General features: G+C 39.2%; 1 protein-coding gene across 1 annotated transcript in view; it reads right to left on the bottom strand.

Annotated features, from left to right (window-relative positions):
* Positions 1-439: 439 nt before the first annotated feature.
* The window catches only part of LOC121600040 (tetraspanin-2A), a 46843-nt gene continuing 21964 nt past the window's right edge, over positions 440-25318 (bottom strand). The window contains exons 2-5 of the mRNA XM_041928314.1: positions 16699-16896; positions 2618-2794; positions 915-1100; positions 440-799 (exon numbers count right to left, since the gene is read on the bottom strand). Of these exons, the coding sequence (XP_041784248.1) occupies positions 725-799; positions 915-1100; positions 2618-2794; positions 16699-16896 (636 nt within the window). The 3' untranslated portion in view covers positions 440-724. The remainder of the gene's footprint in view (positions 800-914; positions 1101-2617; positions 2795-16698; positions 16897-25318) is intronic.

Here is a 25318-nt window from a genome sequence, read left to right as displayed (position 1 = left end):
GGTTGGTGTAAAAGGATTTACACGCGATTCTCTGTCGTGCGAAGGCTTTGTTTGTGGGGGTTTATTTTAATTTTTCGCTCCCATGGTTCGCTTTTAGCAGGGTTGAACGACAATGAAGGAATCTTTTTTCTCTAAAGGTTTGGGAAGTTGTTTAACTTTTCTTCGAAAATGGTGGGTGAGTGATTCTGTTTTTTTTTATTATGCCACGTCTTATAGATTTGTGGCTTGGGCTGTGCTTGATAAAGCTATTTACCGATGCAATGTTTTCTCTTTGTTTATCAGCTTTCAACAGATCCCCTTCGAAACAAAATGCTAATGTATGGAAAACAAGCGGGCAAAGCTGCATAAATTGTGTTTTGGAAAATTATGGGCCGAATCAACACCGATCAGGCAGAAAAGAGAGAAGCACAAGTGTGGAAATAAATAAGATGGTTTAGTCTCCACTAAATCTAGCCTTTATTTATTATAGATACACCAAACGTATTCGGTTGGGTGACATTGCTGACATTGTTCGATTAATCTATAGTACCTATGGACGATGTAAAGTAAGTGTAAAAAATGGCAAGATAGCTGGGATATCTAAATACTGTAGAATTAATTAAAACAACTCATTCCCTTGCAAGCGTGTCATAGCTCTATGCTCCTGGTTTTGGATTTGGGATGTAAGTAAGCTTCCTTCACTGCTGTCATGCGTAAATACGCTTCCACTTGCTGGATCCTGCATTTAGCGTCGGTTCATTGCTTCCTCCTCGCGTCTGAGCGCTTGCACCAGCACGATTCCAAGCACGGCATTGCAGGTCTTTTTGTTTTTTCGTGTTCGTATAAAGAAGCGAAATGACAATAAGGGGAAGAGATGTTTAAGAAAAATAGAAGGTACATATTGAATAGCAAATTCGATTGAAAAAAAAACTCACATGTACGGCAGCCAGTATCATAGCCATGATGGCGGCCCAGATGGACTTATCTTCCAGGAACCAGGTCAGCTCGTTGACGCACCCATTGAAAAACGCATTGCCGGTAACGGTGTCACGACACTCCAATGGCAAGGGTTGACGCATCACCATGTAGTCGTTCGGTCCGTCTGCTCCACAGCAACCAATCTGTATTGAACAACGAGACACCGTACGATAAAGAAAATCTGCTCAGATCTTGTGATCTATGGGTGCTCCATGAGTGCTACACTTTATTTTACAGCAGCAATTCACTATATTGAAATCTTTACAGAAGTATCTTTCATCAGCGAAATCGATTTGGGAGAACGATCATTATCGTGAGAAGTGGTATTTCTGATAGGAGTTGTTGTACATGTAATGTTTTACAGTTTTACCGTTTATTTATTGATCGTGGAAGTAAGAGAGGTAAGGAAAAGATATACTGACAGCGAATTATGCACAGGTAAGCACAAAAATAATCGTTTTAATAAGTGTTTATGCTTGTCGATGAAAAAGGTATCGCGAAATGATAAGTACTATGAAAGAAATGATCGATTTCTGCAAAGCATTGCATACCAGCAGATAGTTTATAATTAGTTACTGACGAAAATCGATCAAAAACGTCTTATCGATAAAACTAATTATGTTGCAAAGAAAAGTAGTTTGAAAACATAAAAGTTGAATGCAATATTAAAGTTTACTGAAAGAATTTCAGAGCTGAATTGTTAGGCCAGATACAACTTTTAATTTGTGATTCGTTGTTTATACTTCCTTTCTTTATTGCAGCACGTTTGAAGAAACGTGAAGCCTAAAGAAATATTGTGTTGCAAGAATGTTGCGTATGACTTGTACTATTGTTTTTTTAATCTTCTTTATATGGTAACATATCGTCTATGAGTTCATTTAACATCATTACACCATTACAACCATTACACCATTTGCAACGCGGTAAGAAAACTTGTTGAGTTTTGTGCAAAAAAAAAAGATTGTTTAACTTTCTATGGGAAAACATAAATAAATAAATAAATAAATTTATCATGAGACACAAGTTTCTAGGTCTAATTAAGCCAGATCCAAACTTTCTTGAAAAATGTTCTTTTTAATAAAATGCAGGCGTATACTGGCTTTATACACATTATTAGTACCTCGCCACCTGATAGTCTATAACTGCAAATAGACTTTTTTTCGGAGGCCATGTCTGATAGGTATTCTGAATCGGCCTGATAGGAGCTGGCGCGTTTAGTGGCTTTTCATAACTCATTCATTTCATAGACATGCAGAGAATAATCATGCATCTCGGTACAGTATCGATGGGTGAACATTCACCCATCTAATATGCATCAAGGAATCGTATTTCAGTCTTAATTTCTACCATTTCCCTCGAGTATACATTTTCTTTCTATAGACCGAATGAAGTGATACAAAAGAACCATAAGAGCAACATACAACGAATGCTTCCCAAATTACGCATAGCGTGGTAGTGATGGGAAGTGTTTGATTTCAATAATCGATTAATAAACTGTACAATCGATATAGGGTGAGCTATTCTCCACGCAAAAGACAAAAGGCAACACATTGGGAACACCGGGGAATTCGAGAACCTCAGGGATTATTGATAGAGAAAAGCACTCATTAGAACCTGGGGAGTGGAATACAGACTGAGGCTGAATCTTGAATATACGTACGCTTTCTTGGATCAGCTTTAGTGCGGCAGATGAATGCGGATGTTCGGAAGTGACGATGAAACGAAGCATCGTTTGACGAATCAGCGGCTGGATACTGGAGTTCATGGTCGAGTAGTCAAGCAGAATAGCCGAACCAATCACGGTCAGAACGAACAGAAATACTTGTGTGCCGATGAACTAGAAGGAAAATAAAATAGATAGAAAAAAAATAGAGGGAAACTTCATAACATTATCCGCACATGTGGCTAAAAAGGAAGTAAAAATTTATGCAAAAAACTAAAAAAACGATAAAAATAAAAATATCAATAGTTGTTCTTGTCATCATGGTAGATTGAAATTTCAAAAAAAAATTACAAATTAATATTATCCTGATGATTAAGTGGCTTGATGGTAAAATAAAAGTCAGTTAGTCATTTCACAAGTAAATGTTTAGTTTAATTACACAATTACCATAATCTTTTGTTCATCGATTTTATTTTTATTTTTATAGCTTAACTGCTTCCTCTATTTTTTTAAAATATAGGTCTAAAATATATATAGGTGATGCTACGAACTATATGCAATGTCAATGTTTTGATGAAGAATGTATTCCTCGACGAAGAATTAATTATCGGTAGCTTATCAATTACGATGTTTCAATCAGAAACGACACTGCTGTCATGAAAAAAATTAAACACCTCTCTTCCGATCTATAAAATGCTTCCAGCCCCTTCCCAGCACAACAGCCACTTTCAATCACCGATACGTGGAAACCATCCTCCCTTTACCGATCCCTGCTGATCAATTGACGTGAGAATCGATGCGATGAAAATTGCACAATTACGAACATGATTAAGCCATGTAACGGGGCCGATTATCCTGCCGCCTGTCAAATATCTCCTCCGGGCTATCACCGGACACGAGCCGATTAAAATACAATCGAACGAAAGAGGACTACCTTCCGGGTAGCGGATGGTATGTGTGTGTGTGCGTGTGTGTCTTGGTTGATTGGAAAGCGTCCGTTTACCATCGATTACGATGGATTGTGTCTGGTAGGAGCTTCCGACAGAGATTGGGCATAAATTACAATGAAAACATTATTAATGAAAGCACGGTGAAGTATTGTGGAGTGGATCGAGCTCTGTTTCGTTTTGCTTTATTGATTTGCATGTGTGGCATAATGGAACTATTTAATGTAGAAAAATGAGTTAAATCCGTCGATTCATTGCCGTTCTAAAAACATTCATTCAAGTCGAAAAATTAAAAAAAAAACACTTCTTTTCGTACACTACACTATTTCTATAAAGATGCCGTCAAAAGTTGCATAAGTTTGATATTATTCTACGAAGAATAGATGAGCTTGGCATCATTTATGATTGGTTTACGAATTGCTTAATACGAATCGGGATACATGAGCTCGTAAAGAAATGACTTTCTTGTGCGATAAGCACTCCATTCGCACAGGGCTATAGATTCGGCCCGCACTGGCCAGAAACAGTCGTGAGCCGAAGCGAAAAGAATTCGACAAAATTACACGATCTTCACGCAGGTGCATCCATTCAAGTACACCTTGAATGAGCTTCCATCAAGCATAGGAGCATTCGTTGAAAAATTCAATCAACTATAACCATTCAATGTTTGGTCAATAGCAGCACGAGGTGGGCGGTTCACTGGCACGGACCGTCCACTCGATGATGAATATCGCGAAAGCTGATCGTACCAACTAAAGGGAATCCAATTTAGCCACCATCAAGCGAATTGAACCAGCCGTCAAATAGAATTAATATAGGCAAAACGTTCATTTTTTTGTGTGTAGATGGTCGGAGATGGTAAAGGTATATCCTATTCATCGAAATCATTTCGCTAGTGGTCTTCGAAATGGTACCGCTAGGCGGGATTGAAAAGGTGAATGCATTTCTTTAAAGGACTGCATTGCAAATATCGATAGATACCTCTTTTATCGAAAAAAATGATTGTGCATTGCAGCATGGCTGTTAAAGAAAAAACTGCACATTTTTTCTGAATTACTTTGTTGTAATGTAATAACGTAACACATAACATTTATATCAGTTTCAATCAATCTTTTTATTGTTTTTCAACAAGGAAACTGTATTAAGCATTTGAAGTGTAAAAACTAAAGGAATACTTGAGAAATGCAACTTTTTGAAAAACATGAGCTGCTATTGACTCGTTTCCTATTGAAATAATTTTCAATTCGTGCATTGATCCCACATGAGCGTCTGCTTTATTCCACACACAGCTTACAAAAGAAAGTTTCCTGAAGGTTGAATTATACATGTACCGTCTGGTAGATTGAGTCATTTGAATATTTAAGAAGCCATTTCAGCTTTCCTGTGACAAAATTATGCCTATCTCACAGCATGTTTCGGTCGATTACAAGCGACGGAATGGCTTCATCATCATATAACCGAACACTTTTCAATGCTTTTCCACACCACACTGCTTTTCATCCGTACTGCTGCGTTGTACCGGTTGACAAGTGGGTAAATTAAGGGGCCGCAACTACTCAACCCTACGTAGCGGTATGAAGCTCCAGCAAATGAAGTTCCACCTTTTGCCGATGGAACGGAATATTATTCTTACAAATTATGTTACAACATCAAAGTGTACGCCCTGCTGTATGGCCTGTAGCATGAAGGAGAAGTGCCTCAGTATGGGAATAGCCCTTTCTCCTGCGGCATCGTCTTGCGAGGCTCGTTGCGAAATGGAACAAGGTGGGTTTCTTTTATTGCTAGTTCATCGTTACACAAGCCATCGGTTACGAAACGAAGACAACCTGCCGGTAACCTGCCACGATGGTGGCCCGTTCTTGGATCCCATCCCTTGAGGTAGGCAAGATCATGCATATTGAAAAAAGCCTTCGAAGCGAAAGCCCACCAGAGGACACTTCCGTGCTTTGTGATGGTTATGATACTCGTTGGTTAGGAAGTTTGACATCAGGTTAGTAGATTGATCCTGCCATACTGCTCGATGGTGCAACGAATACGATAAGCTTGGGCAGTACGAGCTTCAAAAGGAATGAAAGAGTATTTTCTTGAGCAATGAGCCAATATGCCTCTCGCTTTCACTATCTTGCCATCTTATGATCATTTTACAATCTTGAACGGTGCTATGCAGAAACTCCATTGTGATGTCAATGACCGTGCGTGTGGCTGATCTATTTGGGAAGTAGCCTTCCGGGGTGTATCAGTTTACTTCTTACGAGAGTCTTGTTGTTGTATAAATAATGAATAACGAGTAGCAAGAAATGAAAGTGCTTTTAGACTATAATATCGGCAAAGCAGTGGTTGTAGAATAAAGATGAAGATATCGAAAATACAAGCACAAAATAATGGGTTACACTGAGTGAACGATTTGTGAAGCTTGTTTTCATTGGGGTAAATACTAAATCATATAAATGGAAAAAAAAAATATATATAAAAAAAAATTGAAATATTATGCAAAACTCAAAGAAACTATTGTAACTTAGTTGAACTATTTTCGTTTAAAATTATAGATCAATGTTGGGAACAATAGATTAATGATCCTTTAAACGCTGTATTACACAAACCTGATGAAATTATTTGAGTCTTTTGACTTCTCAACTTCTGCTAGGATTTTCACGATATAAGTTTTCCTTATTTCGTGTGACAAGACGGGCGGAATTGGCGAATCATTTGAAATTATCAAAGAATGGAAAAAACCGCACACCTTCCAGCCAGTGCGTATTATTGTCCACTTTTTAACCATCTCTGAACGGCGTCCACAAGAAAAAACAACACAAACCACCAGAAATCACCAGCAAGAAACCTCAATAGCCGGGGGCAATGCGACGCTTCGATGCGGCATTTGATATGCTTTCTCAGGAAGCAAGTAGCTCTGACTCTCGGCTTAGAGACAAGTCGGTGCACGGTGAGAAAAACACACGAACTAAAGCCAGCGAAACAATGATTTACAAAAAAAATTAAACCACTTTTCTTCATCTTCTTTCATCTTCTTTCTACCTTTTTCCTTCAGCTGTTTTGTTTGGGTTTTTTTCCTTTCCTCCAGATCAAAATGAAGCCTACATCGCACAGCATTCTGTGTTGGCGGCCCTGAAAACTTCCGACCAGACGTATTCTTGCACTGATGGTTTCAGTTTTTTCACATTTTCTCTCTCGCTTACCGTTTGTGGTGAAAGCTTCAGACGGGAATGTGATCATTGCCAACCAGCACACTCCTTTCCTCCAGCGAAGCGGTCAAGGAAGCATACGGAAAGAGTGTCCTGATTTGCTGCTACTTGATTTTCGCCTTCCCAGCGCCCACACCCGAACCGGATGTTATGAAAACCAATTTCCGTGATGTGATTGGAAATTTTTGTCATTTTTCATCATCTCCTACCGACCCGTCCGTACAACAGGTCTGGGTACTGCCAACCCGTTTTATCAGTTCAGTTCTGTCCTGTCCGACGAATTGTTGGCGCTCCAGGGAGGGCCAGTTTTTTTGCGCTCATCTGTAGCCCTTTAACGTTCACATTTAGTGTCTGAGTGTAAAGCGGCTTTTCCCCTTCATGTTCGTGCCTCAAAACGAACATTCTGGGGTGATGGGAGTTTTTTTTTGTCCTGCTATCTTCGAGCTAAATTGATTGAGTGGAAACAAGAAGCTGGCATCTTCTCCCGAACGAGCTGATCTGGTCGATGGTAAATTGTTCGTTTCGAGAGTGCAATGAACGAGCATGGATACCAATTGTCTGTTCACCTTCCATCTGTCTGGGGGATCATTGCAGAGATCCTTGCTCTATGGTACCAGCCGTGCATCATCCCTTTCTTTGACGTTGGTTGCTGAATTTCATACAGCAGACATCGGTCGACTGACAACTGCTCATTATTCATAAATCCATTTGGAAAACTTAATTAATTAATCATCGCCATGTGCAGCACCGGATGCATCGCAGTATCAATCGTTCGCATTGTTAAAGGCAACCGAAAAGGTGCCAGAGGGGAATGAATCTCCACACCGGAACTGTGTGGGACTGGACCGAACGTTGCTCGTTCTCGTCATGTACCCTTTCCCCGTCATGAACGAAGACCAATTATTGAATGACGTATGGCTTTACGTTGGACACATTAACATTGGTGATTTCGTGAACATTTTCTTGTACATTAATTTAACTTCCCGTGTATCAAACAGCGAATGGATGATAGACGTTCAATGACTATCTTAAACATAAACTTACTATATGCTCTATATTTGCTAAGGCAGACATACTTTGTTTCCATTTTATAAACCTGGTGTCACTAACACTTTGGTCAAAATGGCATAGTAATTGATTTTTACATTGTACAATAAATAACTAAAAATGGCTTTGGTTTTTGAACTTGAAGTCTGATGTATTAAAATTAAATATTTTTTTAAAAATATCACAGAAATGTTGAATGTTGTTTATATAAGCAAAATATAATTAGATGCCTCTTTAATTTTATTTTTTGAACTTAGGGCCCGGTCAGTCGTATCACCAGGTTGGTCTATTCGATAGGAGCTTTTGCTCCGGACAGTACCGGACAGAATCGATTCTTAACCAGAATCGCTCCCTCGCACCACTATCAAGTTTCAGAAGACCAGCATGACCACCAACAAAAAGGGGGTTCTCATTCCTCCTTCTGTTACTCAGTTTTTTGTAACGCACGATGCATAGTGTGCGAGAAATCTAGACAGTTCTTATCGTATTAATAGAATTCTTGAAATATTTTTGTTATGATTCTTGGTTGTTGATTATAATCTACTCATGGCTATGTATTCTAAAATTCCAAAAGTAGTCATAGTGGGAAATTGGGATTTGAAACATTGCTTAGCCAGATTGTCTCATTTCCCATTGGTGGAAAGTCAAAACTGAGCTATAAATTTCAACAACAGATAGATAAAATATGCTTCTGGTTCATATGTGTAGGCAAAGGGGTCTCTAGAAGTATCTATTTTTCAATTCTCGTAACACGATAGCGTTTGCGAACCACTAGAAAACTATGCAAATAAACATACATTTGACCTTCTTCCCATCCACTTTCTATTGCAGCGAACTGCTGAGTATTATTGCGAAGACAGGGAATCACTTGAATTGCAGTGCTTTTAAGAAAAAAAAATCACTGAAGCGATTTGCAATCGGATTGTTGAGGCATTTGGTTCAACTATTATGGCCTGCATGATAGTTGGTTTCTTCCCACGATTTCATGTCAGAAAACTGATATTATGATTGCTATTCGTAATGTATGGTTCCATGGGCAAGGCATAGTTATAAATATCTTATAGAATATATTGTTTAAATATTTTGACCATTAAACACTCTGGCTGGAGTAAAATTTACATCTTTAACATTTTTTAAATTCGGTCACATGGTTCATATGATTAAGGATAAATTTGGTATCTGGTTTAGTTTGGCATTTACTAAGATGGCTTTATATTTACGATCTTTGAAACAAACAATCCACCATCACTTGCAAGAATATGAAATTCCACCCAAATTGACAAAAATGTTTTGCCTGCCTGACTAACTTTACCACGAAGCAATGTGAACAAGGAAAAGTCATCCCAACTTTGACGGTTGCGGTACCGAGAAATATTCCCCAATGGCAAATAATCAAATAGCAAGCCAAACAAACAAATAAACCAACCGGCAAACAGGCGTACAACGGTTGACCGATGGTCGGCCGGTGTAAATTGTTGAAACCACAAGCATCCTTGCGCAAGGGGGTTGGCAATCTGGACGACGGGATGGAGAGACATTTGGAGTTTATGATATAATCAGCATGTTTATCCCAGCTTTGGTCTTTGACCTACACACCACCCTACCTTCACCCGGGGACCGGGAAGTTGGGCTTTCTCCTGAGGCTGAAACTTTCCGCTGTGGTCAAGCGGTGGTAGAGCTGATGGACGATAGGGAAGTTCTGTTTATTTTCTTAAAAAGCAATGCTTTTCGTCTAGGGCTAGACATCTTGTGACTTCTCTGGTGCGCAATTTGAAACCGATTGCGTGTGGGTAGTGCTGGAGAGTGTTTGCACAGATGGTACCTCAAGAAAGACAACGTAGGCTTAGGCACAACAACAGTTAACAGCAAGGAGTCCTTTCAGGGATTTGATGCTCATTAAAGCGAGCGTTTGAAGTATTGAAGGCGAAGATTGCAAGCTTAAACAAGCTTTAGCTGTGAGTGAAATTAAATTTCTACAACCGTCTAAGGTTGACGATATACGCCTCCTAGCAAGCGATCGGCAATCGTTTGGCAAGGTTTATTTGATAACGTAGCTTATATTTGTGTATAAAGCTAGATTAAATTTCTTTTTCTTTATTTGATAATTGATTTGATAAATTTTATTGTACAATAATTCGAACCCTTTGATGGAAAACGATTCTTTAATTTTAGACAAAGAGTGTTGAATGGAAGGATTTTTTTCATACTGATAGTTTTTTCATCAACTCCAAATAGTTTTTGTTTTCGAATAAAATGTCATTTAAAGTAGACCATTTTCAGGTTTGTTTATGATATTGCTTTCTGAAAAAAAGCTTAACAGAGGTTTTGGGTTAAATTGTTTTATTTTATATATTATACCTTTTTTATATTAAATTATACTTGTTTTATTGAAGTCGCTTACTTTTGTTATTACACTCAAACGTTTCTCGTTGAAGTCGCTTACTTTTGGCTATGAAAATGTAATGGACGTCACATCGTCGTGTCTTGTGAGTATTTTTCTCACCAACTCTCTCTCTAGAGCACCTTACGCTCTAGATTGCGATCTTTCTTTTCCTATGCGTTGCTAGGGTGAACTTTGCCTTCTTTATCGATTTCTTGGATTTGGCGCAATGTACTTGAAATGATCGTAGTAACCATGTTCAGAAAACCTGTTCCCTAAAAAAACGTGTTTTAATTTTTTCATTTTATTTTTCAAATCATGTGCTTAGTTTCAAAGTCTGCTCTTTGAGAATTGAATTTAGAAAACATAAGTTATATTCAGAATAATTCTGCAACGACAACATCATTTCACAGAAGCTGCTTATATTAAATCGATAAAATGCATTAAATGAAATGCAGCTTGGATTGAATGCTAGAATGAATTGCCTGCGCTTTTCTAAGAGCAGCTTCATCAACAATTTCACAGCGTTAATGAAATGGATCGATCGAAAATAGGAATGAACTGCAGGATGGCTTTGCTTAGAAATTGATAAATCATTGCATCTGCTTTTTGGCATACATGGCCTCGGTACAGGGCGGTAGGGGGTCTGAAAGATCATTGCTGAAAACGGAAACACAAATCAAACTGGCATAAGCTGGTATACTTCCTGATACTTTTTCCTGGTTGATAACATGCACTTTTACAATGGTATTACAATGAAACCAGGTTCATTTCTTGAAGCACCTTGATACTGGCACAAACACACCTACAGTCAGTCCAAAAAGTATTCGTCTAGCTGAATATTTTGCAGAAAAAAGCGAATTATGGCCGCAATAGGCATGGGGTGGTAAAAGTAGTCATGGGGTTTGATAAAGGGACCATCAATACACACGTTTTGCTAAAAAATAAGCATTTAAATAGTGCAATAGCAACCAAAATACATAAAAAACTAAAAAAAGTCGTTTGATGGGCGCGCAAAAAGTATTCGTCCATCAGACTTTTGGCATAATATGCGTAAGAAAACAAAGGTTATGGAATCAAAAAATGTCCTGATCGTGTTTCTTATTGCATTTATGACTATTGGTGACTACTTGCACAACGCAAGAACTCATTTGAACCTTTAAAAAGGCGTATTTTTGATCCACTTATCCTACAAGACTTGTTCCAATTATTCTCTGGTAGAAATATTGCATTTCCGGACTACGTGGCCAAGTTCCATTGAAAAAATGGCAACTGATATCATATTGAGAGTCTATTAAATCATTTTCATCAGTTTGGTTTCAGCTGGTTTGACGTTTTGGGCAAATGACAATGCCCTGTATGTTCTCCAGTTCGACTGTTCTTGAAAGATGTGATACATTTTAAGTAAAATTTCTGAGAACTGGGACTCAAAGTACTTAAAAACTGCATTAATATGTTTCCCCATCTCGTCTCCAATCATTTTGAATCATTTTTCTAGCTCACCTTTCCTCACTGAGCCCTAGTATCATGACTCCATGATGCTACCGTTACACGAAATTTTGATGTTGCATCTTAGTAGACTGTTTTCGCTATGGTAGACGTCGGCCGTATGACCTTGGCGATTTAAACATGTTTTAAAATGTTAGTAGAGTCTAATTTGAAATAAATTCCTGCATTATTTGATGCACCGTAACGGATTTGGCCACTTTCTGTGTATGGTGTTATTCAAACAAAACATGTTTGTAACAACTCACTCATTCAAGCTATTACATGACCAGCTACGATGAAATGCAGCATGACCCATCAACCAAATGTGACCCATCTCTTTTCCTGATCTTATTGGCCAACACAAAATGCATTGATTCCTTGGTAAAATTTTATTTTTTGGACATTAAACCGCTTCTTTCGTTAGATTAACCGTCAAGAATGGCTGCTTACATGGCAGTTTGTAACACAATTAGTGTCAGAAAAATGGCCAAACTCTGATCAAATGAAGGAACGAGGTCTCCCACACCTTTTGTAACCTTCAAAAATGAGAAGGATAGGTTATGCATAAGTTAAATATACGATTTTCGCCATCATGCTCCAATCATTTAACTCCCCCGCTTTTAGTGCCTCTCTGACCGCTTGAAGTCCAATTGAAACAACAGAAATGCATTAATTTAGAAGGAAGTCACCAGCAGATTGATAATAATAAATTTAATTCACGTCTACGTAGTGTTTGTCCAGCGTAAATAATTAAAAAGCTAGATGGACGAATACTTTTTGCGCGCCCATCAAACGACTTTTTTTAGTTTTTTATGTATTTTGGTTGCTATTGCACTATTTAAATGCTTATTTTTTAGCAAAACATGTGTATTGATGGTCCCATTATCAAACCTCATCATTACTTTTATCGCTCCATACGTATTGCGGCCATAATTCGCCTTTTTCTGCAAAATATTCAGCTAGACGAATACTTTTTGGACTGACTGTATATGCTAGCTCAAATACATATACACATACACACGTATGTGTATACGTAAGTAAGAGACATCCTGCTTCAGACGATGCCCGTTCTATGGCTGCATTTGCTTCACTCAAACGATGCTTCGAATCGTGGAAAAAGTTGTTGGAGGAAACATTTTGCATTCCAAAAATTCAAACCACAAACGTAAGCAAGGCAAAGGGAGCAAAACAGTAGTGTGCGAGACTTTAGCTAAATTGAAAGCAAAAGCTTAGAGAGACAAATTCCATGTCGATGGATGTATGTTCCTTCAACAACAAAAGGAGCTTACAATAAAAAAAAGTGCAGTGGTATGGAAGGCATCATTGAGCGGAAAGGATTTCAACGAAATGGCAAACACAAAATCCCTGTTCGAAATGAAACGATTTTAGGGAAACGAACATCGAGAGCATGCTAGTGTGTCCGTATGGGCGAACTGGATTGTTGAAGGTGAAATCGAAAACAAGGCACACCGTGAGACAGACGTTAGAGTAAAGAAGCTTTTCAAAGGAATGCATTATCAATGGGAATTCGATTTTTTGTTCCTGTTGTGATTGTGCATGTGTACATGGAAACAGGAAGCACAGATTGAAAAGCATTGTGCTTTCGGAGTGTAACACATATGCGGCAGGTTTAATATGCTGCCAATTTCATGGGAAAGACAATACCAACAAATTATAAATTTGTCTCATATTCATTGCACTTTGTAAATTCGAGTGTACCGATTCGATTGGAATTCAGCGAAAACAGTTTCTGATAAATATATACAGTTCTTATTTTATTGAATTTGGTTAATTCAATTAGTACATAATTGAAGAACATAAAACTATTCAACCTTGATAGTCAAATGAACCGAAACTAGTTTGTCTTGCTTAACAACGTTATTTGTCAATTGTTGCACACTTAAGGGAATAGACAACATATTTCAATTGTTTGAGATTGGATAAAACCATAATATTCTTGTAAAATTATGTTTGCCGGTCGGGTAGTACAGTCGTCAACTCGTGCGGCTTAGTAACATTCCAGTTATGGGTTCAAGCCCCGAATGGACCGTAACCTCATGCCCAGGACTGACTATCCTGGTAGACTAGTGGTACAGGCAGGCCTTGGCCGACAACAGTTGTTGTGTCGAAAAAGAAAAAAATATTTTTATGTATGGCTGGTAAACAACATATTTGTGGAAAATTGTGCGTATCTTTTATCGTAGGCAGAAAAGCAATACATAATCTCAATTAACACAAACTTTGAAACCTATTCAAAAATCCAATTATTACACACCATAAAAAAATATTTGTTTTTGATGATGTAACATAACACGTTTGTCCTTGTGTAACAATCCAGCAATAGAAATGAAATGTCATTCGAACGCGCTACCATGTAAACGTAGAGATGCTCATGATATAAATCATTGCGGAACTGTTATGATTCGTGTATTTGCGGCCTAACAGATGTCTAAAACATCTATCATATTTAAAAGAGTAATCGAGTCAAATATATCGACTCAAATTGAGTAAAAGAATAAAATAAGCCACATAATCAGATTATGCTCGATAATTCACTGAAGAAATGATGTTAATTTGATGCAACATTACAGTTTTAGGTTATTATTCCCAAAATAGCAATATTAAAAAAGGCGCTGTTAGCTGATGTTAGATAAATGCACAAATTGTTTTCTGAATGTCATCATAGCTGAAACAACGTTGTTACTCGATATTGTAATCACACAACACTAAAGATATTTGTTTACTTGAAAGTATTGTGTCAGTTTTAGTGAATAAATGTAGCATAATTTTCCACAGAAAACAAACATTTAAAGTTGCTGTTCTATTGATTCACTCATTAGTATACTAAAATATCACCTATTGGCCCGGAATTAGTCGCGTAGCGAAAATGTTGACTATTTAAAAAAAATAAAATGTTGACGCACTTTGATTAGAAACTGTATTTGGCGGAATCTAAATACCTAGCGGTGCAAATTTAAAATGGTGATGGCCAAAACCCTTTCACTGGATTCGCTTCTTGGAACACGAATCATTCTATTTTTAGTCGTTATTGTTTTATGCTTATGCTTCTGCAACATTTCTTAAGTGATGACCATGTAAAGCAGGGCAGCAAGAAAAATGAAAAATAAATGATAAATAAATTAAGGTAATATAATTATTTGTCTCGATAAAATAAATAATAAAACTTTTAGTTAAAGCTTGACCTGGGACTAAATATAAGCAAGCCACTATAATCATTAATGACTTACCAAAGAGTAAATCTTACATAAGTTTCTACGGAACTTAAACCGATCTTTCACATTGCGATCGTTGCTCGTTTGCAAATATTCTCAAACAAAAAAAACAAATCGTGAATCCTTGTTCATACCTTTTCCTATGAGATTAAGATTGTTGCAGTATGATAATAATACAATAACTCCTGACAGGAATAAAAATTCTACCGGGTCCTAAAAGCTAAGAATAGTTTGCTTGAACTGACGCCAAAGATAACGAGCGAATATAATGAACGTTGTAAAAACAAACACGTCTTAAATAAAACAATAGATGGAAGTGACATTCGCACGCACCATGACACAGATATAATCACCATCCGGAAGGTTCATTATAGTTCTGCACTTCCGCGTACCGTAGCCAAATGCGATGCACCCGAGACGGCAATGGGCGCACTACTGAAAGCAATTAAAGTTATACGTTTGGCCGCGTCCGGTTCCACTGCAGTTGAGATTGTAATCTTTGCTGGCAAGGAGCGACACGGTTTTCTTCCGCTGGAAACCATCGAAATCGTTTAATAATACAGAAAGCAGAAGGGGGAAAATAAAAAAAAAGTGAAGACAAAAAAACTCGCAATGCTAAAGACAAAATGGTGGTGTTGCTGAGCTGGCACTAGAAAGGAGTGGCTTTGTCATAACAAAATAGGGAGTGCCAAGAAAGCTGGAAAACGCACTACCACCAGGGGATGCATCGCCATCGGTTAGTTCGGTTGGTTGATTATTGAAATTGGTTTAGCCCGGGAAAGGTTCCGGATACGGACGGCTGCCCGAAAACTGTCAGCTGCAAGCGCGTTTTCTTTGAAAAGGGGAAATGGGACATTTTCTTTGTTCCGACAGCAAAGCCGAACGCCGTATGCAGTATTCATGGACGGCTAGGTTGCGGCCAGGAATTTTGCTGTATTATTCATGCTTTAATTGACACCGAAGTGTCATGTTGTGTAAGTTATAATTTTCCTCACGCTGGTGCTCACTATTTTCCTGGGATTGGATGTAATCGAACCGAGTAGGGGCAAGACATTCCTGGGAATGCTTCGCTGGTTCAAGGGACGTATCTTTCGAACTTCTTGTTTCTTTGCTTTTCTGCAATGATACGTTAAGGCTGACCAACCGATTCAAGTTCCAGCACATGTCATGGTCGTTACATTGACCGACTTGCCAGATTAGTTATTCTTCCTAGACACCGAATCGAGGATCAAAGTTTTCTTCGGGAAGCCACAACCACGGAACCTCTAGTTTCATTCGCAAACGAATCTTGGAACAGGATCATGGAATCGACATGAAAAGATTATTCTGCAACGATACAGCGCACAAGTACGGGGATTGGTTCGACGAAGGCCGCTAAGTGACAGTTCGCCACCGGATGGCGTGCAGTCCATCGCGGAATCCATTATTCACTGGAGTCGAAGGCAAGTGTAGGATGATTGCTGGATTGGGCAAGTTTCATTAAAGCTGTCACTGGCAGGACACAGTCCTGTCACCAAAGCGTATTATGTCCTGGTGGTGTTTTTGTCCTGTCAATCGAATGCCTTTGTTCCGAAGACGTCACGGTATGCGGCGGGTCGTCTGACGTTAACGTTCGTTTGTGATTCTGCTTCCGTAGAAGGGGATGGTTATTATATTATAATGAAATGTTGGTAGCTGACCGTGCGTGTTAGGTGAAGGATGAAATATTACTCAAACAGTGCCAAACTTTCAAATGCAAACAAAAGGAACAAAAAAGCGTAATATTGCTTAGCATAACACTTACCAGGTACAGTGCGGACGAGTGCTCCATCAGTGCTGAGCAGCAGCCAAGGAAGGAAAATATCATAACCAGTGCACCGGCACCAATCAGTATATACACTCCTATGTAGTACTCGTACACTTCCAATATGGCGATCCACTCATCGAACCCGGGCTCGGCACGAATAAAAATGGTAAACGCAAACAGTCCCGCTCCAACGATCTGAAACACACATACATACACCACAAATAAACCGATTAGTGAACATTCTCGGAAACGGCTGTAGAATACGTAATCTACCGTTCAAGAACACGATTTAGATGAAGATAAGCTAACACTGGCCACTTCTAGCGAGAAACTGGCCAAATGCCACGGCTGACCACGGGTATGTGTAATGAAAAACAGGAAATAATTTACATTTCTCTGAGCTTACTCTCGGCGTCTGTTTCTGGATTGTACATTTTTGCCAGTTCTCTTTCTTCTTTCCATTTACACCATTGGGTGGCAATATTTTACAACAACGCACTGCGGCGGGTATTGTCTTCTTTGATTGTGATCCTCTTCCTGGGGCGAAGATGGCCCAGCGAATCATGGCAGCGAATCAGTACCATACAAACAACTAACTCTCTTTAGAGCAAATAATGCAATGAGTCAGGTAAGAGCAAATGACATAATATGTTCAAATAACATTTAAAACACTTTAATTAAATAAAAAGTTTGAAAGAAAATGATATTTCCAATCAATTCGTTTAGGTTTCAGAAACCTTGATTTTATTGAGAGTTTATTTGAAGACTGTTTTTTATTCAGAAGGAGGAATTAAAGACTTATCAATTATCAAAATATATCCCTTACTTCAATCACATTATTTTAAATAAACATTTAAAATGTTTTAAAAAATAAATTAATAAATAAAAAAGTTTTAAAAAATGAGTTGTGTTAAAAAAGAAAATAAGAACATTGTTTTCTTTTACAACATGGTAACACCATACTGATTGAACTGTTTTTTTGACAATGGTATGGATAATCCATAATGACAGAAAACTTTTAATACTCTTTAAAAATGTTTATTTTGTCCTTTAATTTTCTTGGTTGTTGTGGTGACTCGATCGACCGTGAACTACCAAGCGTCTCCATGATCAACAATTTCGCATGAACAACCGGGCGTCTCCATGAGCCAAACACCTCCTCGTTTGGCATTCTGTCATTTGCACCACCAACCACAAGCAGGCAACCGTTAAACAACAATACAATTTATCTCAGTACCACTGTCAAACTAGAACTGAATGTTTGCCGAAACGAGCTAGCGTGGTAACGTAGAGGTAATCGTACTTTTTTCGAGTTTTCTTCCATCTACTCCATCCTACTCAGTCGTTGCACCAACCCGCAGTATGCGAAATTGGCAAAATACCTCAAAGGGTACGAAAAGAATAAAAACATTATGTAAATCAGCATGAAGTGAGCATTTTCGAGCTGCTTCTTAAACAAATGATAGTTTCCATTAGTTGCGAGAATATGGAAATCGAAAGGATGGCAGTTGGTGTCCAGTTTGGCCAATGTTACCAATAAGTCGTGTGGGAATAGTGTTGTGCATGTTCTGCATCGCTTGTCCGTTGCCAGAGCTGCTTCGCTCATCGCAACACTTCTGGAAGCTAGCGCATCGGTTTTATGCATTGGTGGCTATTCTTTTTTGCATTGATCTTTTATGGGGTACAATTTACATTTGCCAGTTGCAAAAGGACAACGGAATCGACATTACCTCTATTTCTGGTAACGTGATTTGGTTGTGTTCGTGCGTTATTTTTAGTGTAATGCAGTGCAAAAGTGCCAAATGATTTTGTACGGAAACATTGGTCAGGGGAACAGAAGATGTATACATTTTGATATAAATTTCGTTGCACAAGGTGAATTTTAAATTGTTTGATTTTTCGTTGAAAGGTTGCATTTTGGCAATTGGATTGTAAGTGCATTGGATTGATTAGAGATATTTATTGTATTATTTCAATAAAACCGTCTCAATTGCAAGTATATAAATCGCAGAGAAAATGCATTTACACTGTATGTCCCTCTGTATTTTGAAACACATTCAATGATTTCTTAACTGTTATCATAAGTAAATTGTTTACTAAATGTATCTTAATATCATTCTTAAATAAAGTTTAAAATTATCAAGATTCATGTGGTCATACCGCTCTATACAAGATTCCTAGACGGATAAGCATAATGCAGTCAGATATGCCATCTTTGCTACGAAATATATTGAAAGCTGTCTTTAATTTATTGCAATGGATTAAATTCAGTTGAATAATGTTTCATTTCAACTATTTAGCTCCATATTTTAATATTGATTGTAGATCGTTATAAAACAATGTTACAATACCTGCCATTGTTTTTTAATGTGATTGCAGTCCTTCTCATCGGTACAAATGGTTTGCCTTGGCATGGTTAAATTAAGTTATACCAATTATATCCATTTTAATAATATTCACACTATTTCGGATTGCTGTAGGCAACTTGGCTATCAAAAAAAGTTAAATCTAAACATTTTGTATGTTTGCCATCTCTAGATGAAATTCAAATGTGAACGATTTGCAAAGCAGCCAATCCTTAATGCTATGCAAAATTTAAATTTACCTATTTCTGCAGATTTTTATCTCAGCCACATACGAGATTCCATGCGCGCTTTTAGTCCATATGACTCTCTTCGTTGTGGTTTTGATAGCAGCACCCAACAATCGGAGGTGTGTTTCGATCCTTTTGCTCTCGCATGATAGGTGTGGCTTGAGCAAAGCTTTAGGAACTCGATGCTTCTCAAACCTCAACAGCGAGCCTCATTTCATATGCATTGAAATGGAAAGTTGTGTCGAATTTTTAATCAACTCTTGAATTATCATTCAGGCAGGTTTTATACGACGGGCTGCAGGCAGAAAAAAGAAAGAAAGAACAACCAATCCCCGAATGAAACAGGACAAAGCGCATCTCATCCATCCTGTGTCGGTGCTGTATGAAACATCAACGGTCCGATGAATGAGCATCTTGCTGGTACACTGGGTCCATTCGTCCCGAAATCCGTCATATCAACGAGAGAAGACATGATTTGTTCCTAAGCCAACCATACCAACTCTTTACCAGCCAGCCCAGTCCTAGTCGGCCTCGGTGGTTCATTTATATTCATCACATCACGTGTCACGGAATTGGCCTTCGGTATTCAACTGATCGCGTATGGTCGCTCTGATACGATATTACATCCCGGCACGTTAATGTGCACGTGTGGCATCCGTACAAGGGTAAATGAATGATTTTACCTCGATTTACGCATGTTTTTTTATTCTTGTAATATTACCATCAACGGCATGTTTTGCTCATTTTCATGTGTAGCTATCATTGAATTCCTGCCCAATGCGGGAAAGCAACCTCCAACGACGGGTATAGTGTCCAATCCTTCGGGAGCTCAATTATTCGTAAATTTATCTACGGCCTCCGGTTATGGTTCGGGAAATCGAGGCTTCCCTTTCGATGAAGATGAAGATATCCGGTACCGACGAGGGAGTTTAATTCCCATGCCCAAACGCAATGGCTAGCTTCCCTTATGCTGTAAAGGGAGATGGCATATTCATCCCAACACTCGGGAAATGGGTGGCAAACCCATGATCCTTTGGTCATTTTCGGCTATCCGACAAACGTGCAGAGGGCAATGTGAGAAAATATAAATTTCACATCACACCCGCAGCCAAAAAAAAGGGACAACACGGGCCTTGGACGCAATTCCCTAGGGAGCGCCGGCACCATCGCCTTGCAGACGCAACGGTAAACGTGGCCACACCCAGAGCATCGTGTCCCTCCCGGTGAGGAAATGGTGAAAAGTTATTTTATTTAATAGAACCATACCGGTCCCAATGGCTCGCGTTGAGAAGAATGGGTAAAAATCCTTTCCAAACGTGAGGGTTGCCGTTGTTGCTTTATAAATTCTGGACACATCGCCAGTGCCGAAACGATTCCCATAATAGCCTCGTGTTTCGGTAGTCTCGTATTATATAGCCCTCCTTCCCCGTCGATACGGTGACGGAACAGAATCGATGATTTTCCATTAGACGCCGTAAGATGGCTGGGAAGGAAACGCACCGGTTGACGAATGAAAGGAATCTTTTTTCACTCCTGTACAGCGACGGTAAAGTATGAATCTCATCTACATGCTTTCTCGCCGGACATGCCGCGTGTAGATAACCAACTTCCCCGCCAACGCACTTGACGAATCGGACGCAATATTAAGCCCCAAAGGGAAATCCCGGCTCTACTGGGAAGTCATTTTGGGGAGTGTGTAAATAGAAATCAGAAAGCATCTCCACTCATCACTCGCACTAGATTGGCTTTCGATTGGGACGCTGCTCATCAAGCATCTCCTGGAACGGGATGGAAAAACAGAGCAATATTATGCTCTACAGTAAGGATTCGTTCTGTTTGATTGAAACATAAGAATACGAACCTTCTGTTTGAAAAAGCATAATAAACGCTCCCCTTACAGCTACAATCAAACCCGATCGAAGGGGTGCCCGGGTGAAGCGAATGTAATCACCATTAGGAGAATATTTTCACTACCAAAAACTGAAAATGGAAATGAACTTGACTTCTGTGTGGGGTGTGGTTGGGCATACGGCAAAGAAAGCAGTGGAATCACGGTACCCTAGGATGGATGGCATACGATATCCAAAGGTATCGGGATAAAACCGATTCGTTCTAATTTCGTATCTTCCTTTCGCTCCATGCCTTCCGTTACGAAATGACCGTGTGGTTAGCGTCAGAGGAACGGGGAAAGAAAAAGGGGCCCACAAAAGGAAAAGGACATCAGTTGAGTGGTGATGTATAATGCGTTGCTTGATGGAAGTGGGATTGGCCCCCAGCCTCGGAAGCAAGGGTTTGATGGCACAGTGAAAGGGAGACAAAGACAAAGCTGAGCGGTACAAACTCAGCCAACACTATCCCACCTCATGTTACCGGATGACCTCTGTTTCGGGCCCGATCGAAACATGCAAAACCTGTGGTGCGAGGCACAATTGGGGTTGTCCCTCTATTATTCATGCGATTGTCTCTAAAATCACGAAATGAGATTTATTTCTAACCATTCCTCTTTTCTCCGACCGGTACGGTCCCGGATGGCTGGTTGGTTTGCTGGCTGGTCGGTTGGCTGAACAGTAATAGAGAAATTGCTTCCCACTCGCACCGAACCCGCACCAGATCGTACCGTCCGGTTAGTTTCATGTTCACAATCTGTCAGACGAACGAGCTGCCATCACTGTGCGGGGTAGTGAGATTGTTAAGTTTTCGGCAGGCTCCATCGGAACCTGCCGCCATCGGTCCTTGCCCTTCCACGAGGGCTGGGTTTTTTGAAACTGGTGAATTATTAACATTGTCTTCCCTCACTTTCCAGGGAAGCCATGCCATTGAGCGTATTTGAGTGGATTTACTGAGCCGTAGAATTCATTTGGTGTGCCTGAGAATAACTTCAAGCTTATCCTTTTTTACCCTTTGCTGGATATGGACGGTAAATGTGAAATGATTATGATCAGACAGATCTGGCAGATATGAAGATTGTGTCGAATTTATGCAATCATTAGCATATTTTAAAAGATGAATGGATCGAGTTGCTGCCGGCTGTGGGGCAGACAATATGCTTAGTTAGGGGTTTATGGGTTATGGGACAATATAAGGCTTTCAGGTCGTTTCAGATACAGCCACCGACTTTGCATTAAAATTTAGCATATAAGTTAGGCTCCATTCTAGCAAGCAAATGGAGGCTTTTTTAAGTATATCGATCGATATATGACAAGAATGAATTTGGAATAGAAGGTTCATATGAACTATCTCTTATACTCTGTGTTATTTTCTGAAGAGTGTGTAAGAGTTCTACTGGTTTTAATCGAATCATAATAAAATACAAGAAACAAGAATAAACTTTGACATTGCGTCCTAGCGATAGGCAGAGTTCAAACACGCTTTTGATTAGAAGCACTTAGCTGTGCGTTTTGAGATACTGCCAAATATTGCCAAGCCATGAAGCGTTAAGCCAAATTTGATAACATGCGATTGTGTGTCGATGCAAAATCCACACAGAAACAATATGTTTCAGAGTAAATATTTTCACACAATGTGTGCACACGTGAAAAAATGGCATTACATTACATGTCATCGCACCATGACAGTATGACAGTATACAGACAGATAGACGATGGTGGGAATTATTTCGGACAAATTTATGTTATGTGCTTCTTTCCCACATATCAAGTAAAACAGGTTTCCTCAATGTTTTGCAACCGGATAGTCTGCCCCTGTTATGATGGAACTGTCCGCATTAGAATCGAGCTCGATCGGTTTCCTAAAAGCCGTCGCTTAACTAACAATAGCTTATGGCGCACTGTGTTTTGTTTGCTCCCATCTCTTTTGTTCCCTTATTTTCCCTTATGCGTTTAATATATTACATTTTATAATGATATAATTTTAACTACCTTACACAAAAGTCCATTCCTGTTCTTCTTTTATTTCTTTACCGCAATAATCGTTGTAAGGCAAACGCTACCTGTACTATTAACGAGCTTGGTTATGAGTGACTTTTGGCAGGATCCCTCAGTACATCAGGCGTCACGGTCCATACGTGGCTTGAACCCATGACGGGTGTACACTTAAGCCGTGCAAGTTGACAACTGAGCATGCTAAAGTAGTTCCTTAGCGTTTAATAAAATCTGTAAACCAAGCGATCGAATAATTCCTCTGATCGTAAAATATTCAACTTTTTGTCAAAAACAACACAATTATTATTATTATTATAAATTCATATATGCTGAATATGATGTATGTTAAGAATATGTAAATCGAATTTCATTGCAAAGAAACAACAGGGACTCTACCATACAAGGTAACATTAAAAATCAACCAAACACGAAACCAAATTGCTAGTTCCTCTCCACCGCCCACCGTTTTCAACGCTTTCGAGGGCTATCTGGGATCATTCAATTGAGCTGACAAATTAAATCATTTCTTGCATGGTGCATGCGGTTTTGTCTGCTGCGCAGAGACAAATTTTGCATACGAGCGGACAAAACCACTGGCAACATTGGTTACCGAAAGCTCAACCCAACCGTTTTAGTGTCACTTAGTGGTCAATAGTGATAACGCAGCAGTTTCCTGTGTTTTATTTTGTTATTCACCTTCGTTCATCTTGCACCGTCCAAGGGTATTGTGTGCCGATCGACGCCGGAACAATGGAATTCGATTAAAATTTTATTACTTTTTCAATCCTCCGGTGGAAATGCACACAGTAGGCAGAAAGTAAAAGCAGGAGGGTGTTGTTCGGGGAGATGAAGAGATGGGTTTCCAGGACTTTTTTCATTCATTTCAAACGCGTACATACGTAGCTACTATTGCATGCGAAGTTTTCCATCAGTTGGTCGTTGTTTTTTTACGGAAAACAACGTACAGTGTAACAACCCGTACTGCCAGAATGTAGAGCCCGAGCACCGTGTATCGAATGGTTTGAATTTCTGACCTGCCACTATACTTCAGCAGTTTCTGCTTTTATTTTTACCCCTCCTTCGTGCCATGTTTTACTGCCCTCGGTTTCTGATGTCATATTGTTGCTCATAAATAACATTTTCTGTGTGGAAGCCGGTTGTAGCTATGAGCTGGTTGACAGTTTGGTTCTGGTTGGTTGTTATTACTACTTTGTCATTGTCGTTGTTGGTGTTGCATTTTTCCACCACGGCATTCACGGAACGTAGTACTAAATGTCGCACATGCATCGTCGTCGATGCAGCCAAATAACAGTGGCGAACCGTAATGACCACCGAAACAGCAGCGAAAATCAAACACTTGAAGCGTTAACGTATGGCAAGGGCCAAAGAACCAAATAAAAACCCTAAACTTCAACAAGTACAATGTCTGAAAATCTGATCGGTGTAAAATGAAAAAGCTTCCCTCGAAGTGAGAGAGATTGCTTACGTGGTAACTACCATGGAAAGAGTTCCAAAAAGTTCGATGCGAGTAAACGTATAGCTGGGCTTGAAAGGGTCAACAAATGCACAGTAAAATGGTGTAACTATCATTTACAACTCCACTTGAAGCAAGTATTGGAAATATTCAACCAGTTAAAAAAAAAAAATCCGAATCCTTTCTTCGTTCGCAATGTAAGGTATACTGGTTTATGGGAAAAAACCCTACAAAACGAGAAAACCCTCCAGAATCGAATAACGCTCGAAAATGATTGAAAAATGTTTGACTCACAGCTCCCGGACCAGCGAGGTCAACTCCGGAACGTCCATCAGCGTAGAGATGAAAATTATTGATCCCAAATACATCCCCCAATATTGCTACCGACTGGCCTGCTTCACCAGAGGCGCTTCCACTCTGCACGTATATTGATAAATGCTTGATGGGGTTTACTTTTTGCAATAACGCCTATAAATCATTCATCGCAGTCGTGTGCAAAACCCGAGCACGTCGTCCTTTTTTTTCTTCTTTTTTTGCCTTGAAACGGTCCCTGGAGAAGGAGCATCACCCGAAATGTATAAAATAAAATACAGATCCAACAAAAAATAAAAATTGATATGTGCTGCGTGCCAGTTAATGGTAAGAAATTGAACTCAAGCAAACGACTTT

Source organism: Anopheles merus, chromosome 3L (genome assembly GCF_017562075.2).
Source record: "Anopheles merus strain MAF chromosome 3L, AmerM5.1, whole genome shotgun sequence".
NCBI classification, from domain to species: Eukaryota; Metazoa; Arthropoda; class Insecta; order Diptera; family Culicidae; genus Anopheles; species Anopheles merus.
This window is presented reverse-complemented; position numbering and strand designations above follow the sequence as displayed.